Source organism: Dipodomys merriami, unplaced genomic scaffold, assembly GCF_024711535.1.
Source record: "Dipodomys merriami isolate MVZ:Mamm:240054 unplaced genomic scaffold, mDipMer1.0.p SCAF_33, whole genome shotgun sequence".
Taxonomy (NCBI): domain Eukaryota; kingdom Metazoa; phylum Chordata; class Mammalia; order Rodentia; family Heteromyidae; genus Dipodomys; species Dipodomys merriami.
This window is the reverse complement of record NW_027204826.1, coordinates 1,900,036-1,916,596: the sequence shown is the minus strand read 5'-3', so window position 1 is coordinate 1,916,596 and position 16,561 is coordinate 1,900,036. Positions and strand designations below refer to the sequence as shown.

At 49.9% G+C, this 16,561-nt stretch overlaps 1 protein-coding gene across 1 annotated transcript in view; it reads left to right on the top strand.

Moving 5' to 3' along the window:
• Positions 1–13,966, top strand: part of Etfa (electron transfer flavoprotein subunit alpha) — a 43,435-nt gene extending 29,469 nt beyond the window's left edge. The window contains exons 10-12 of the mRNA XM_070042815.1: positions 8,583–8,648; positions 11,855–11,935; positions 13,705–13,966. Coding sequence (XP_069898916.1) covers positions 8,583–8,648; positions 11,855–11,935; positions 13,705–13,743 — 186 coding nt within the window. The 3' untranslated portion in view covers positions 13,744–13,966. The remainder of the gene's footprint in view (positions 1–8,582; positions 8,649–11,854; positions 11,936–13,704) is intronic.
• Positions 13,967–16,561: the final 2,595 nt, after the last annotated feature.

Genomic DNA, 16,561 nt, shown 5'->3' with positions numbered 1-16,561 from the left:
AGGCCCGAAGGTGCCATCAATCATGGCGTTTCTTAGGATGTGGAGCCCACAGGTAAGGTAGAAACTGAAGCTTCTTGTAATGTTAGATAAAAGCTAATTGTACAGATTTAAGTTGGCTGTGCCTCTGGGACTTTTGTCCAAGATAAATATATTTACTGCAGGCTTAGTAGTTGGATGACCTCACTAATGTGTTGAGACTACACTGAAGCATGAACAGTATAGGAGAAAAGGCGCTAAACTTGAAATCTAAGAACTCAGGTTCTAAGAAGCCTGCCTCTCGCTAGGTATGGTAGTGTACACCTGTGCTTTGCTACCTTGGGGATAGAGGAAGGGGGATCATGGTCAGAGGCTGGCCTGTGTGAAAGTAGGAGACCCTATCTGAGAAAAACCACAACACAAAAAGGTTTGGAGGTGTGGTTCAAGAAGTAGCATGCTTGCCAGGCCCTAATTCAAAACCTAGTGCTCCTTCTCCCACGCCCCCCCCCCCAAAAAAAAAAATCCTGTTTTTTAAGAGAGTAGAGTGGGTGGGGAATTGGGAGAAGTTGGTCATAGGGAACAAAGATGTGTACCAGATGAGCAAACTGAGCTCCAGCACACAGAATGGTAATGGTGATTATAGTTTTTTTTTGTTGGTTGCGGGGCTTGAACTCAGGGCCTGGGGACTGTCCCTGAGCTTTTTTGCTCAAGGCCAGTGCTCTACCACTTTGAGCCACAGTGCCACTTCTATTTTCTAGTGGTGCAATGGAATTAGAGTCTCGTAGACTGTCTTGCTGGACTGGCTTTAAACCATGATCCTCAGATCTCAGCCTCCTGAGTAGCTAGGATTACAGGTATGATTCACCGGCACCCAGCATGACTACAGTTAATAATACTGGACAGTTAATAATACAGTTAATTCTTGCTAAGAGAGCAAAAAAATATATATATATATATACATATTGCAATTGGATTAAGTGCAGACACACATGCTAGACCAAGTGTTCTACAGCTAAGGTATGCTCTCACCCTAAGGGAATAAATCTTTTTCTTTTTCTTTTTTTTTTTTAAGAGAGTAAATCTTTTTTTTTTTTTTTTTTTTTTTTTGTCGGCCATGGGGCTTGAACTCTGGGCCTGAGCGCTGTCCCTCAGCTCTTCAGCTCAAGGCGAGCACTCTACCACTTGAGCTACAGCGCCACTTCCGGTTTTCTGGTGGTTTATTGGAGATAGGAGTCTCACGGTCTCTCCTGCCCGGGCTGGCTTTGAACCGCGATCCTCAGATCTCAGCCTCCTGAGTAGCTAGGATTACAGGCGTGAGCCACCAGCGCCCGGCAAGAGAGTAAATCTTAAGTATCATCATCACATGAAAAAAAATCAGTCATAAGGTGCTGATGTCTCATACTTGCAGTCCTTGCTACTTGGGAGGCTGAGGTCTGAGGACAAGGTTCAAAGCCACATCTGTGAGACTTTATATCCTTTCTTTTTTTTTCTGGTCGGTCATGGGGCTTGAACTCTGGGTCTGGGCGCTGCCCCTCAGCTCTTCAGCTCAAGGCTAGCGCTCTACCACTTGAGCCACAGCACCACTTCTGGCCTTTTCTGTTTATGTGGTGCTGAGGGATCAAATCCAGGGCCTCATGCATGCAAAGCAAGCGCTCTACTGCTGAGCCACCTTCCCAGCCCGTCTATATCCATTTAATCAGCAAAATAAACAGAACTAAATGTGTGGTTCAAGTGGTAATGTTAACCTTGAGCAAAAAGCTAAGCACCCAGGACCTGAGGTTAAGTCACACAAAAACAAAAGACAAAACAAGTGGCTGGTGAGGTGATAGATATGCTAATCAATGTGATCATGGCAACCACTCTTGAGATGTGTACATGTATCAGATTTTCATTGTGTAAATTCTATATGTGTAATTTTTATCTTTCAAAAATAACTCAGTAAATGTAAGGAGAAGCAGGCTGCCTTTTACCCCGTGTACATCACCTCAGCCGGCACTGCAGCGCTGCCAGCCTCCTGCTGCTCTCCAACAGAAATGATCTCCTGTTTGATTGTAGATAAGTAGAATAGTCCAATAGAGTGCAGTGTGACTTCAAGCTCAGCATAGACCCTTGTGGTGAGCGGCATGCTACCTTGAATCTCAGTATAGATCTGTTGATGGATGGATGGGGATGGATGGATGGATGGATGGATGGATGGATAGATGGATGGATGGATGGATGATGGATAAGTGGATGGATGATGCTAGATAAATGGATGAATGGATGGATGATGATGGGTGGATGATTGATGGATGGATGGATGGATAGATAGATGGATGGATGGATGACTGGGACACAATTTCAGCCACAAGCCAAAAATGTGAGTAAATGTTCTGTTGGTGCCGAGTTCAGGCTAACCAGTGTCAGTACAGGCAGCGTGCAGCTTGAGAAGCAAGCCATAGGTAGTTGTGCTCAGAGTTTTGGGGCCTCTTCCAAAAAAGGAAGAGTCTTAAACACAATTTGGCAAACAGAGGAAGTAGTTTGGCCTTTAAAACGTGCAGCAGGATGAAATATAGCAATATTAATGCACAGGAGACTCGCAGTAATTAGAAAATGTAGTTCAGTTAATCTACTCAAAGAGTCATTCATTATTTGCTATGATAAATTCTTTTCACTGCTAGCCTGGCATCTGTCCTGTGCATGGGTGTCTTGTCTTAATGGTAACTTGCTGTTGGAGGAAAGAAGAGAAGACTGAGAAAGCTTTTTTCCTTTGAAAACCCTTCCCCGTCAGAGGTGGCACAGGGCTATACTTGTGCATTTAACGTCGACTCTCTGAGCACTGGTTTAGAACTACTAATATATTAGAACTTCTAATATATGTTATGTTTAAGAGATTATACTTTGAAGAAATGTAGTTTTTTGTGTGTCTAGAAAGGGGACCTGTTGGTAGAAAAGAAATGGAAAACCTGATTTTGTTTTTTGTTTTTTTTTTTTAGAGGGGAAACAATATTGACTTGGTTTTTCTGCTCTAAATGCTCCAGATTTAACCACAGTGCTCACATGCATATTGCATGTGAACAAAAAGTAAATGTTTGCTGGGCAACATTGACTCACACCTGTAATCCTAGGTCCTCAAGAGATTGAGATCTGGAGGAACTTGGTTCAAGCCCAGCTCCAAAATAACTAGCAAAAAGCCAGAGTAAAGGTGTGGCTCAAGTGGTAGAGTAACTGGCTAAGCAAAGTACAAGGGTCTGCGTTTAAACCCTGGCCTCTAGTTTGTTTTTTTTCTAATTGTTAAAAGTTTAAATCTCTTCATTCTGCTTTCCTTTCTTTTCTTTTCTCCTTCCTTTCTTCCCTCCCTACCCCACTTCCACTATTGGGGTAGAACCCAAGGCATTATGTTCTCATTTGGCTTGGGTGGCTTGGTTGTTTGCTCACACTTGCTTAAGGCTGACGCTCTATCCACCTTTTTGATGGTTAATTGGAGATGGAATCTGGCAGTTTTCTGCCCAGGCTGTCTGCAAACCACAATCCTCTAGGCTCTCAGCCCCCTGAGTTGCTTAGGTAGAAATGTATTCCAATTTCAGGAAGAAATGAATGTGTTGAGTTCGAATGATAAACTCAGTAATCATCTAAACACTATCTGTTAGGAACAGCCACAGTAAAATCAACTAACCAACACCACCCAGGGCATGTATCCTGTTGTGATACACTGGCATAATTAGTGTGTCTGTGCCCTAGACAACCCCTCCACACCTGGCGTCCAGTTACTCTGCTGCCCTCTGCTGGAAGGTTGCTGTAATGAAAATATACTCCAACAGTGTAGGAATGGTGGCTCTCCAGAGTTGTTGGGTGTACACAGAAGTCCTGAGACCCCTGAGGACCACAGCCCCATCCTGGATGTGTGGTGGGAAGAAGGAATTGTTACTTGAAAAAAACCAAATTGGCTGAGTGCTCATCGGGTGCTCAGTAGGCTGAGATCTGAGGATCATGGTTTGAAGACAGCTCAGGCAGGAACATCTGTGAGACTCGTCTCCAATGAACTGGAAAGTGGCGCTGTGGCTCAAGTGGTAGAGCACTCGTGACTAACAAAAAAAAAGAACCTCCTGTACTTTCCTACCCAGGCCAGCTTGAACTGTGATCCTCAGTTCTCAGCTTCCTGAGAAGCCAGGATTACAGGTGGGCGGTACCTGACAAAGGTAGAACTTACTCTGGGCCTGGGCGCTGTCCCTGTGCTCTTCAGCTCAAGGCTAATGCTCTACCGCTTGAGCCACAGCGCCACTTCCGGTTTTCTAGTGGTTTATTGCAGATAAGAGTCTCATGGACTTTCCTGCTCGGGCTGGCGTTGAACTGTGATCCTCAGATCTCAGCCTCCTAAATACTAGGATTATAGGCGTGAGCCACCAGCACCCTGCAAAGGTAGAACTTTTGACAGTGCTTGTTAGTGCTTAGGTGGGTGCTGTTCTTTCTCCAGGTCATGATTGCCTCTTGCTTACGTGGAGGGACCGCAGCACTGCGGCCAGCCCTGCTCCTCTCTCCCCCCTCCATCCACCCTGGATTTCCTGCCTTGCTAAAACTACCCAGACCAGCTCCAGCACCCCCCCCTTCTTTGTGCGTCTGCTCTTTTCTTTAATCCCTCATTCTCTGAATCCTTAATTGCTATTCTCCCTCCAACTGCTTCCCTTATTTTCTCTCCCAGTCATTTTCCTGATTTGGAGGGAAGGCGCCTGGGGCAGGGTCGGTCTCGCTGTGTTGTATCTGAAATGCTCTGCAAATCAGCATCTGGAGAGTTGGGTGCATGCTAATTATCATTATTGAGATGCGAAGATGCATTCTGAGCCTTGAGGAGGCATTCTCCGATATTAGTCTAATTGCCTGTATATGGTTTTTAAAAGGAAGAAGAAAGCCACCCATTCCCAACTCATGCTTCCGACTTGCAGTGCTTTTATGCTTCTCAGAAAACCACTTTGCCACATAAAGCGCCCCTGCTCTTTGCCCATTTGGGGGGTCCCTGCTGATGCTTGGGCCTGGGGCACCTGCCCGTGGCTCAGATCTGTTTTCTGCTTACCAGGTTCATGCTTCACATCAGCGGAATTCATTTGGAGGGCAGAGTTTAAAGTAGACTTATTTATATGATGTTTATGCTTACCGCCAGAGTGAGTCAACATTTTTCTTAGCATTTCATGATGCAAATGGAGCTTTTAAGACTTGTTGAATTTTAATGTAGACACGTGTGTCAGAAAGACTCATTTATAGGACTATCGATCTTTCCAGTTCTTGCTTTGGGAGTGTCTAGAAGAGTGGACAGAAAGAGTGGTTAGTGGCCCAGTATCTGACTGTCTGTCAAAATAACTTGCTTTCAGAGTCATTCTGTTAGATTCTTTTGGTCTAAATAACTTGCTCTCAAAATCATTATATAAGAGCCCTTTGGCCAGGCACTAGTGGCTCACGCCTGTAATCCTAGCTACTCAGGAGGCTGAGATCTGAAGATCACAGTTCAAAGCCAGCCTGGGCAGGAAAGTCTGTGAGACTCTTACCTCCGATAAACCACCAGAAAATCAGAAGTAGCGCTGTAGCTCAAGGGTAGAGTGCTAGCCTTGAGCTGAAGAGCTTGAGGGACAGTGCTCAGGCCAGGGTTCAAGCTCACAACTGACAAAAACAACAACCCTGTATGCTTTAGTGAATATATATATATGTATATATATGTGTGTGTGTGTGTGTATATATATATATATATATATATATATATATATATATAAATTTTTTGCCGGTCCTGGGGCTTGAACTCAGGGTCTGGGCACTGTCCCTGAGCTTCTTTCGCTCAAGGCTAGTGCTCTACCACTTGAGCCACAGCACTACTTGTGGCTTTTTCTGTGTATGTGGTACTGAGGAATCAAACCCAGGGCTTCATGCGTGCCAGGCAAGCACTCTACCACTGAGCCACCTTCCCAGCCCCTGAATATATATTTGATATATCTTAATGAATGACCCTTTATGAATGAAGTGCTAGTCAGAAGAAAGGGAAATGACTTTAAGATCATCAGCCAAAGCTACTTATGAATCTGAAATAGAAAAGAAGCTTGTTTTTCTCTCCGTGTCCCTGGGGAGGCCACAGCGCAGGGACAGGGCCTCTGCGCGAGGACAGCGGGGCATGTCACAGCCCACAGACTCATGGCACACGCCGTGGAGTCATGGGCCTGGTTGGCTTTGAACCTAGAGCCATGCATACAGGAGACCTTCCCCACACTCAGGCCCTGGCTCTTCAGCCACACCCCCCTTCCTTATGTTCAAGTAAGCAAAGGAGCAAGAGAGGTGCACCCACCATCAACCAGGTAGGCGCCGTGACTTCCCACCGCCCGAGAAACCAAGAAAGCCTAGATAGAGCCAGCAGAATCAGAAACGGGCCAGCGCTGCATGGTGTGGCCGGCTCCCATGGCTGAGTCGCTTGCTACATCCCCACATCACAGAGCGGTGGCCTGCGCTCGGAGTGCATCTTTTCCACTCAAGAATAGCCTTCTGTCACTTGATCCACAGCTTCATTTGCAGCTTTTTGGAGATCAGAGTGTCATGGACTTTCCTGCCCGGGGCTGGCTTTGAACTTTGCTCCTCAGATCTTCAGCCTGCTTGCTCGTTGAAATGCTCTATGCTGGCTGTGCATTTGGTAAATCAGATCATCTCAGCCAGCAGCAAGCAAACAAGAGCTGCCTGACAGCTGCCATTGGTGTCGAAGTGGCCGGCGGTGAGATATCCCTCCCCGCCCCCCCCAGTGCTGCTTTCTCCTTGTTGTTATCAAAAGATTTGGTGTGACAGAACCAGTGTGTGCATGCAGCCACGTCTCCTGCCAAGCTACGACATGCCACTTCACTTTATGTGTGGGAAACCGTTTCCACTGAAGCTTTAATTATACCTTGTAGGCAGAGTGGAACATCTAAGCTCTTTTAATTAAGATCTTATTAAATCACTTCTTCATGACAGCAGAGAGTTTTAAGTTTTCAAACATAGGCATTTTGGAATTTTATTATTCGGGGTTTTGAACTCAGGGTGTGGGCACTGTCCCATCGATTTTCTTTTTTCTCCTAAAGGCTGGCACTCTACCATTTGAGCCACAACTCCACTTCGGGCATTTTTGGTGGCTATTGGAGATAAGAGTATCACAGACTTCCCTCTCCGGGCTGGCTTCAAACTGTGACCCTAAGATCTCAGCCTCCTGAGTAGCTAGGATTACAGACGTGAGCCACCAGCGCCCGGCTAGGTTTGTTATTTTTTACCCAGGGAAAAATTTCAAATATAATTTTCTTGTTAAGGTATTGTACAAAGGCAGGCAATGAGTACATTTCTTTTTTGGACAGTATCACCCCTTCCTTCTTTGCTTTCCAAAACCCAGTTTCCCCCTCCCATCCCTGCCCACAAGTTACATACATATTTTCCAGAGTGTCTTCTGAATAGCGTGATTGCATTTGTTCACCCTTCCTCCTCCCTACTCCCCCTCCACCAAAGGGGGAAAAAAAACGCACCAGGTGCCAGGGGCTCATGCCTGTAATCCTAGCTACTCTGGAGGCTGAGATCTGAGGATTGGGGTTTGAAGCCAGCCTAGGCAGTAAAGTAGTCCTTGAGACTCCGATCTCCAATAAACTCAAAAAAGCCAGAAGTGGCACTGTGGCTCAAGTGGTAGAGTGCTAGCCTTGAGCAAAAGAAGCTCAAGGACAGTGCCCCTGCCTAGAGTTCAAACCCCAAGACTGTCAAAAACAAAAACTCAAAGCAAAACAAATACCACCACCACCACCAACAGTAAAAACCCATTTTTCTATTTCCTAGAGTTTCGGAGACGTTCCACCTTTGGGTTCCTCCCCTCAGGGCCTCCTCCTTCCCTCTGTGTGGGGGGCGGTACCCAAAGTGCTGGATAGGTGTCCATGTCCAGTTCTGTGTTAGATCTAGCTTCCCCTTATGAGAAGAGAGCATGCGTCGCTTGTCTCTCTGAACTTGACATACTTCACTTCGCATGATTATTCTAGGTCCATCTGTTTTCAAGGAAAAAAATTTTCAGAGTGTGTGACACTATATTTATATTCTTGTAATTAAAAAGTTTAATAAACATACCTAACTATTTGGCCTGGATGGTATGTGTGTTTAGATGTGTTAGATGCGTTCATAACCACGAGTGGGTATGGCTGGGCTGTGAGCCAGGGCGCTGTGGATCTGTATGGCAGGGCGCCGTGGATCTGTATGGGAGTGTGCCGTGGATCTGTATGGCAGGGCGCCGTGGATCTGTATGGCAGGGCGCCGTGGATCTGTATGGCAGGGCGCCGTGGATCTGTATGGCAGGGCGCTGTGGATCTGTATGGCAGTGTGCCACAGGCCATGGAGAGGTGGACCGAGAGACTGAGGCGGTTGCTCTAGAATCCTTAGAGCCACGTTTGGTACCCAGCGTCCAGCCGCTCTCTGTCCATGTGTGAATTATTTCATCCGCTACCGTGGGAATTCTCTGGAGAAAGAGCTGTGTGACAAAGACAGGCGTGACGGAAGCCGCACACGCCGCGTCTGCTTCATTGAACAGCTGCGAAGAGCCAACGCTTGGGAATGTTTTCCAGAATATAAATACGCATTAATCATGTGGTCTCTTGTTCCAGGAACTTTATATTGCTGTTGGGATTTCTGGAGCCATCCAACATTTGGCTGGAATGAAAGACAGCAAGGTAATTAATTGCTCACGGAACAAATGGCGCTAAAAGGAAAAGTTTTCACTTGTAAGATTCAGGTTTTGCTTCAGTGCGGATCTGGGAGCTGGAGGAAACAGAGCTGTTGGTGTCTGGCTGGAGACGGGAGCGGGGATGGGGCTCCGTCACCGGCTTGCAGGGCAGGCCAGTCCGGAGCTCGAAGCTCACTCTGTTGGTCTGCAGGTTCAGATGGGGCCCCCGTTAGCTCTGACAGCCCATGAGTAGGAAAGGTGAGGCATTAACAGTGTGGTGAGCCAAGCACCAGTGCTTATACTTGTAATCCCAGCTGCTCAGGAGGCTGAGAATCAGAGGATCGCAGTTCAAAGCCATCGGAGCAGGAAAGTCCATGGGACTCTTTATCTCTATCCAGCAAAAAGCTGGAAGTGGAGCTGTGACTTAAGTGCTAGAGCTCCAGCTGTTGGTGAAAAAGCTGAGGGATAACACCCAGGTCCTGAGTTCAAGCCCCAGGACTGACACCAAAAAACAAAAAAAAAACCCAAAACCCTGGGGGAGGGGTGCTCCCTCCCTGATTGTCTGTCTCTGCTTCCCTCTGGTCCCCTAGCCATCTGCCGATACATGTCACTAACGTGTGCAGGTCTCTTAGGCTGTCATAACACGCCAGTGATTGGGGGGACCTGAGTGGAGAGCGCTGGCCCTCCGCTCCCACTCGGAGCACCGCGTGGAATCCTGCGCGAACATGTGTCTCAGAATCCAAGGGCACGTGAATTCATGCGTACCAACATAGGGCTTGAATAATGAACTTCCCTTTCACAAGTCAGAGTTGCCTCTGACACCCCTGTGCGTGTCCATCCACACGGAAGCGTGCTGTAAGAGGTAATAAAACTTTTAACAGGCTTGATGTCTAACTGGAAGAAATGCGCACGCTGCCCCTGTGGCTGCAGCGAGCGTTGGTAGAAGCAGTCAGACGTCACTGTCGGGCGTGGGCCTCTACCGAGCTGTCAGCAGTGCCAGGGGCGGCGGTGATGTACGCGTTGACGAACAGAACAGAGCTGGAAGCCGGTGCTGGTGGCTCAGCGCCTGTCATCCTAGCTACTCAGGAGGCTGAGATCTGAGGATCACAGTTCAAAGCCAGCCCAGGCAGGAAAGTCCTTGAGACTCTTACCTCCAATGAACCATGAGAAAACCTGAAGTGGAGCTGTGGCTCAAGTGGTAGAGCGCTCACCTTGAGTGAAAAAGCTCATGCTCAGCACTCAGGCGCAATGAGGTGGAGACGGGTGGACTGAATGAGGGTGGTGAATGGGGGTGGGGGGCGGGGATGGGGGTTGCGACAGGACAGTGTCAGCCAGGTGCCCTCCCCCCAGGCCACAGATACGTACTTATTCAGTGTGCTCTTGGGTGCTGACCTGGGGTCCCGCAGTGACTCACATCTCTGCACCACTGACCATCATGCTCTCTGGGAGGACAGGTGCGAGGTCTGATCAGATGAGTGGCTAGGATGAACTGTGCATAATCATATAACCATTTTAAAATGCTGCAGGAAGAAGAGCTTGAATTATTTATTTATTTTTTTGCCAGTCATGGGGCCTGAACTCTGGGCCTGGGCGCTGTCCCTCAGCTCTTCAGCTCAAAGCTAGCGCTCTACCACTTGAGCCACAGCGCCACTTCTGGTTTTCTGGTGGCTGACTTTGAACCGTGATCCTCAGATCTCAGCCTCCTGAGAAGCTAGGATTACAGGCGTGAGCCACTGGTGCCTGGGCCTTTCTTTTTTTTTTTATTTTATAATACCCTGCTTGTTCCTTACTCACAGTTAGGGTGCCCAGTTCTAAAATAACGCTTTATAAGAAGACAGAGAAGCTTTCAGATGATTAAATTGTCCGCTGTCTCCCCAGGTGGCTCGGGAGAATCATTAGCTGTCATTAATTAAATAAATCTCTGCTTGGTGCTGTGACGCTGGCTACTGATCCCCAGAAGAATACTTCCTGGGAAATTCCTCATGCAACCCTGCTCTGTACAGTGCTTACCCCTGGGGCCTGGAGTCCACACTCATTTGAAACATTGTTTCTGTGTTGTCTGAGCTCGGATCTCAGACATTCTAGCATGTTCTGTCAGCCCTGTGAGGCGCTCATTCAAGGACCTACACATACGAATCCTAGTGCTTTAAGCCTGACTGTATGGAAGCACGTAGTATATTAATACCTGTAGTTTTCCTAAGGTACGCCAACAGGTAGAAATCTAACCACCTCCAGAGAGCTGACTTGTTATAATGTGCTATTTATGACAACCATACCACACTGGGGTGAGCATTGTAATTTTATCTTACTGTTAATGATACTGCAGGTATTTTTGAGGAATACCAACCTTCTCTATTCTGCTTATAATTTGTCATAACCTTTCACATTTAAGAATATTTTTATAGTAGGTAATGGAAATGCTTGGTATTTTTTGTAAGAGATAGTTTCCTGCTTGAATTTTCTGCATGGATTTTTTGTACATATTGGAGAGAGAGAGAGAGAGAGAGAGAGAGAGAGAGAGAGAGTAAGAGTGTGTGTGTGTGTGTGTGTGTGTGTGGTCCATGGACTTTCTGCCTGGGCTGAACCTGTCTTTAGTTCTCAGCCTCCTGAGTAGCTAAGATTACAGGTATGATCCTTAGCACCTTGCTTAACATTTTCTTCAACTGCTGAGTAAAGTTGTTTATGTCTGTAACCTCTGCCACATGGGAGGCAGAGGTTTGGGAGGATGTCAGTTTGAGGCAAGCCCACACAAAAGGTTAGCAAGATCCATTTCAGCCAACGGGCTAGGTGTGGTGGTGCATGCCTGGGCCCTCAGCTAGATGGGAAGTGCCCGGGGCTGGCCCCAGGCCAAAGCACGAGCCCCTATCCCTGAGGTGCTGGGCTGATGGGCCTGAACCACTGCACTCAGCCATTAGTGGAGATGGAGTCTCACAACGTCTCTCTGTCTCGGCTGACCTCCAAGTACTGTCCCCAGTCCCCACCTCCCAAGGTCCAGGATTACAGGCTTGAGCCACAATACCCAGCCTCATGGTTTTGAATTCTCAGAGGGCCTAGTGGGGAGTGGCAGATACTTTATTGGGAACAAAAGTATACCACTGATACTCCTTGATAGACATTTGCAGACTATTGATAGGTCCTGAGAGGGGAGTTGAAACAGAACCAGTCTCTGTGCTGTGTTTCCTTGAGAAAAGCCTACCTCTTTCTGCTTCACAGACAATTGTGGCTATTAACAAAGACCCAGAAGCTCCAATTTTCCAAGTGGCAGATTATGGCATAGTCGCAGATCTGTTTAAGGTAAGTGAGGCTTGCTGGCTGCTGTCATCTACATCTCTTACAGCGAGCTGGTCGGGCAGCAGCTCTTAAAACTGTGGTGGATTAACCAGGCGCCGGTGGCTCACGCCTGTCATCCCAGCTACTCAGGAGGCTGAGATCTGAGGATCAAGGTTCAAAGCCAGCCTGAGCAGCAATGTCCCAGAGACTCTTACCTCTAATCACCAAAAAGCTAGATGTAAAGCTGTGGCCCAAGTGGTAGAGCTCCTGCCGTGAGCAAAAAAGACTCAAGGACAGCAGCCAGGCTCTGAGCTCAAGCCCTAGTACCCGTGCACATGCGCACGCACGCGCACACACATACCAAAAAACAGGAGCTTGTAGCTGCCAGTATGCCCAGGCCAGTGGACACTCGGGGAACCCAAGTTTGCATTTTTCTTTTCCCCAGATGGGGTCATGTGAGGGTCTCATGAACCCGAGGAGGAAAGGCCAGCCAGCTGCGGAAGCTGGGTGGGGGCGTTCTGTGCGCATCATTATCATTATTTGGATGATGATGATGGGGTTGTACGAGAAGTGACAGTTCCATAAGAAGGCTGTGGTTCAGTTCAGTTCTTGGACAGTGCCGCCCCTTCCTTCCATTTTCTCCATTTTCCCTCCCCTCCCCGCTGTAAGTCTCGCATTCATTGTTGGCCCCGTGTTCCTTGAGCAGCACGAATGCTCCCGTCCCCTGCCTTCTCCCCTTCCCCTGCCTTCTCCCCTTCCCCTGCCTTCTCCCCTTCCCCTGCCTTCTCCCCTTCCCCTGCCTTCTCCCCTTCCCCTGCCTTCTCCCCTTCCCCTGCCTTCTCCCCTTCCCGCACTGCCTTTTGCTAACCCCCCTCCAAGAAAAAGCAAAAGAACAAAACGAAATGGCCGCACCACCGAAAACCAAAGCCGTGTCTCCCCGTCCTGGAGTTGGTTTTGCCAATTATGTAGTCTTCTTATATTGCACGCGCTAAACCAGATCCCAGTTTCACCTCCCGGGGAAAGCAGCTGGCTCTAGCTCCTGCGGGGCTCGGCGCGTGGCCACGTGACCCGCGTGAGCTCATGGCTCCCCCGGGCTGGCCGCCGGGGCAGCGGGCCGGCGCTCCACGCTCCCTGCTCCACGCCGCCCTCAGCGAATGCCCGTGGGCTCCGTGGTAGACACAGGCCTTTTAATAGACTGGAGACAAAGTGACATTCGGGAGAAACAACATGTCGACAATTTCCTTAATAAATGTTGTACGAACACATTATTTCCACCCGATGGCAATGCAGCTCTCTTAAATAATTGAGAGGCTGCCGCATCCGGGGGGCTCTCTGAGCACCAGGGCGGCCAGCGGCCCCACAGGACAGGGACACGGACACCGCACAGGCAGCCGGTGGCTGCTCCACAGGGCTGTGTGCCGTCGCGTCCCCCTGCAGTCCCGGTGCAGCCACATCACTGCCCAGACTAGGGCTGGGGGTCAAGCCTTTCCGGAACAGGTGAGCCCCGGTCAGGTGTCCTGTCCACCGCCATACCCAAGGCCTGGGTTCTGATACAGAGCATGCTCGTGCTTGTGCGCTCAACCATACGAAGGAAATGTGGGGAGGGAGAGAAGGGGGGGTGTGAGGCTCCCAGGCCTATGGTGTACCCCATAGTGAAGAGATCCAGGGATTCCCCCCCCCACCGCCCTCCGGGCTGGGGACCAGGCTGGGCTGGGCAGGCCCTACCACGGTCAGGGTTGGGCTGTTTAATTTCTGGAATTGCTCAGTTGTCTTCGGGCTTTTTTGTGTTGCAGGTCGTTCCTGAAATGACTGAACTCTTAAAGAAAAAGTGAAAGAAGAAAAAGAATAATAATCAGGAATCATGGTCCATCTCTGGAAGGAAACTGTCCCAAGCATGCAGCAGAATGCCCAGGAGCTCCTGATTGGAGGGGAGTCCTCAGGGCAGCCAGATGCCTTGTGTGACACTATATACTTCTTTTTACTTGTCTGTGGTGCCAGACAATTATTTGTTTGAAAATTTCTAAATCTGTAATAAAAATCTATCATCAAGCCTTACCCACAGCTTTACAGCTCAGAACTTCCTTCCGTGCTGACGCCAGAGGAGGAGCGGGAGCGGGCGGAGACGGCCCTGCTCCTCCCCCGCGCTTCATGGCCCCCCGACCCTGGAGCTCCGCCAGCCCGGGCTGGCCATGGGGCGATGGAAGGGCATTTTCCAAAGGTGACCACGGGGTTAGCACACTGAGGGTTAATCAAGCCTGTCTGCAGAATTCAGACGTTTCCTCAGTTTCCTCAAATGCTCCAGCTTCAGAAAGCCATTGTGAATGCGACGAAGCTGGTGTCACTGAAACCTGACCTTGTATGATGGACTTAGTTGGCTTAAATGGCATTTAATTTCCGTTTGATTTTAGAGTTTTGTCCGTTTATAGGACTGTGTCTGCACAGGGTGTGTTGGGGGTTGGGGGTGAGACCAGGTGGACGTTACTGTAAGTTTTTAAAATCTGGCTCTCAGAATGTTCTAGCTTTCCTTTGCCCTCAGAGGCTCCTTATCCTTACAGTGCACGTCACAGCCGGACACAGGTGGCGCACGCGTGCCATCCCAGCCACTCAGGAGGCTGAGATCTGAGGATTGCACTTTGACGCCAGCCCGGGCAAGAAATCCTGTGAGACTGTATCTCCAATTCATAAGCAAAGAACCAGAAGTGGAGGTGTGGCTCAAGTGGTAGAGCGCCACGTTGTGAGTGAAGGCAGTGCTGAGCTCAAGCCCCAGGACCATCCCAAACATGCACATAGATAACAGAAGCTGATATGGGAGCGTTATGTATGTTCATGTATGTGTATACGTTACAGTTGGCAGTTCCTTGTTAGGATGAAACGTGTCAGTGTGTTGAGGGGTGAAGACATGGACAGCCTCGTGAAGCCGGTATCCTGGCATTGGGGAGCCACTAATAGTTTGGGGGAGATCTGTAACCCAGAGGAACAGCCTCACAGGGTGTTTTGGGGTAGCTGGGGAGGAAGAGACGGGAGCCTTGGCTGTGCCTACCAGCTCTTCAGCTCATAGAGACTGCGGGAATGGACCCAGTGTCGGGAAAGTGGGTCCCGTGGACTGCTGCTGTGCAGGGCTCTCCCTCCTGGGATAGCCTGGCTGTGTGGATCTGCTGCTGTGCAGGGCTCTCCCTCCTGGGATAGCCTGGCTGTGTGGATCTGCTGCTGTGCAGGGCTGTCTCCTGGGATAGCCTGGGAACTCCGGCTGTGTGGATCCGCTGCTGTGCAGGGCTGTCTCCTGGGATAGCCTGGGAGCCCCGGCTGTGTGGATCTGCTGCTGTGCAGGGCTCCCTCCTGGGATAGCCTGGCTGTGTGGATCTGCTGCTGTGCAGGGCTGTCTCCTGGGATAGCCTGGGAACCCCGGCTGTGTGGATCTGCTGCTGTGCAGGGCTCCCTCCTGGGATAGCCTGGGAACCCCGGCTGTGTGGATCTGCTGCTGTGCAGGGCTCTCCCTCCTGGGATAGCCTGGGAACCCCGGCTGTGTGGATCTGCTGCTGTGCAGGGCTGTCTCCTGGGATAGCCTGGGAACCCTGGCTGTGTGGATCTGCTGCTGTGCAGGGCTCCTTCCTGGGATAGCCTGGCTGTGTGGATCTGCTGCTGTGCAGGGCTGTCTCCTGGGATAGCCTGGGAGCCCCGGCTGTGTGGATCTGCTGCTGTGCAGGGCTCCCTCCTGGGATAGCCTGGGAACCTCGGCTGTGACTGCACTGGCTGGGGGGTCTGGGGGCCCCAGCTGTGAGGCAGAGGCCCTCCTTGGAAAGGAGGTTCAGGCTGGCTACATTTCACCTGCCTCTTTCCAGCGGGCTGCTGTGGTCAGTGTAAAGTGGGCTGGAGAGACCGATGGACTTAACAGATGGAGCGGGTGAGCGGAGGTCTGGCTGACAAGCCTGTAGAAGCCACCGGGTGATGTCCGGCCACTGTGGCACCAAGCCCTGGGGCCCCGGAGCCTCTGTGGAAGCCCACAGCGCGTTCCCAGCCCTCATCCCCACAGTGAGGGAGACAGCGGCTCAGGATGCACCCCAGCTCACACCTGGAGCACATGGCAGAGTCTCAGCTAATCATGAAGCATTTCCTTCTGGGCACTGGCGGCTCCCGCCTGTCATCCTGGCTACAGGAGGCTGAGATCTGAGCATCACGGTTCAGAGCCAGCCCAGGTCCTATCTCCAGCAAACTACCTAAAGGCTAGAAGTGGAGATGTGGCTCAAGTGATAAGAGCACCAGCCTTGAGTAGAAGCTAAGCGAGCGCACCAGGGCCCTGGGTTCAAGCCTCAGAACCAACAACAAAAAGACAACATGGGGGGGGGCGGGGAAGGAAAGAAGGGAGGGAGATAAAAAGCCAGTGCTGGGCTCTGTTTCTCATTCTCTTGTGGCCTGGAATTCTCCATGCTGAGTCTTCACAGCGTGAGCACAGACCATTCTAGAACCCCACACCCCTTCTATAAAGTGTTTCCCCTTAAGATGCCTAATGGATGCTGAAGCGCGTCCTGAAGTGCGTGGTGCAAGGCGTCTTGTGAATCTCAGGCCAGAAGGAAGCGGCCTCTCACCGCCGGCTTCATGTGGGATGCGTGGCAGGGCTGGTGGTTTCCTGGTTAGTCTCTGGATGGGGAGGTC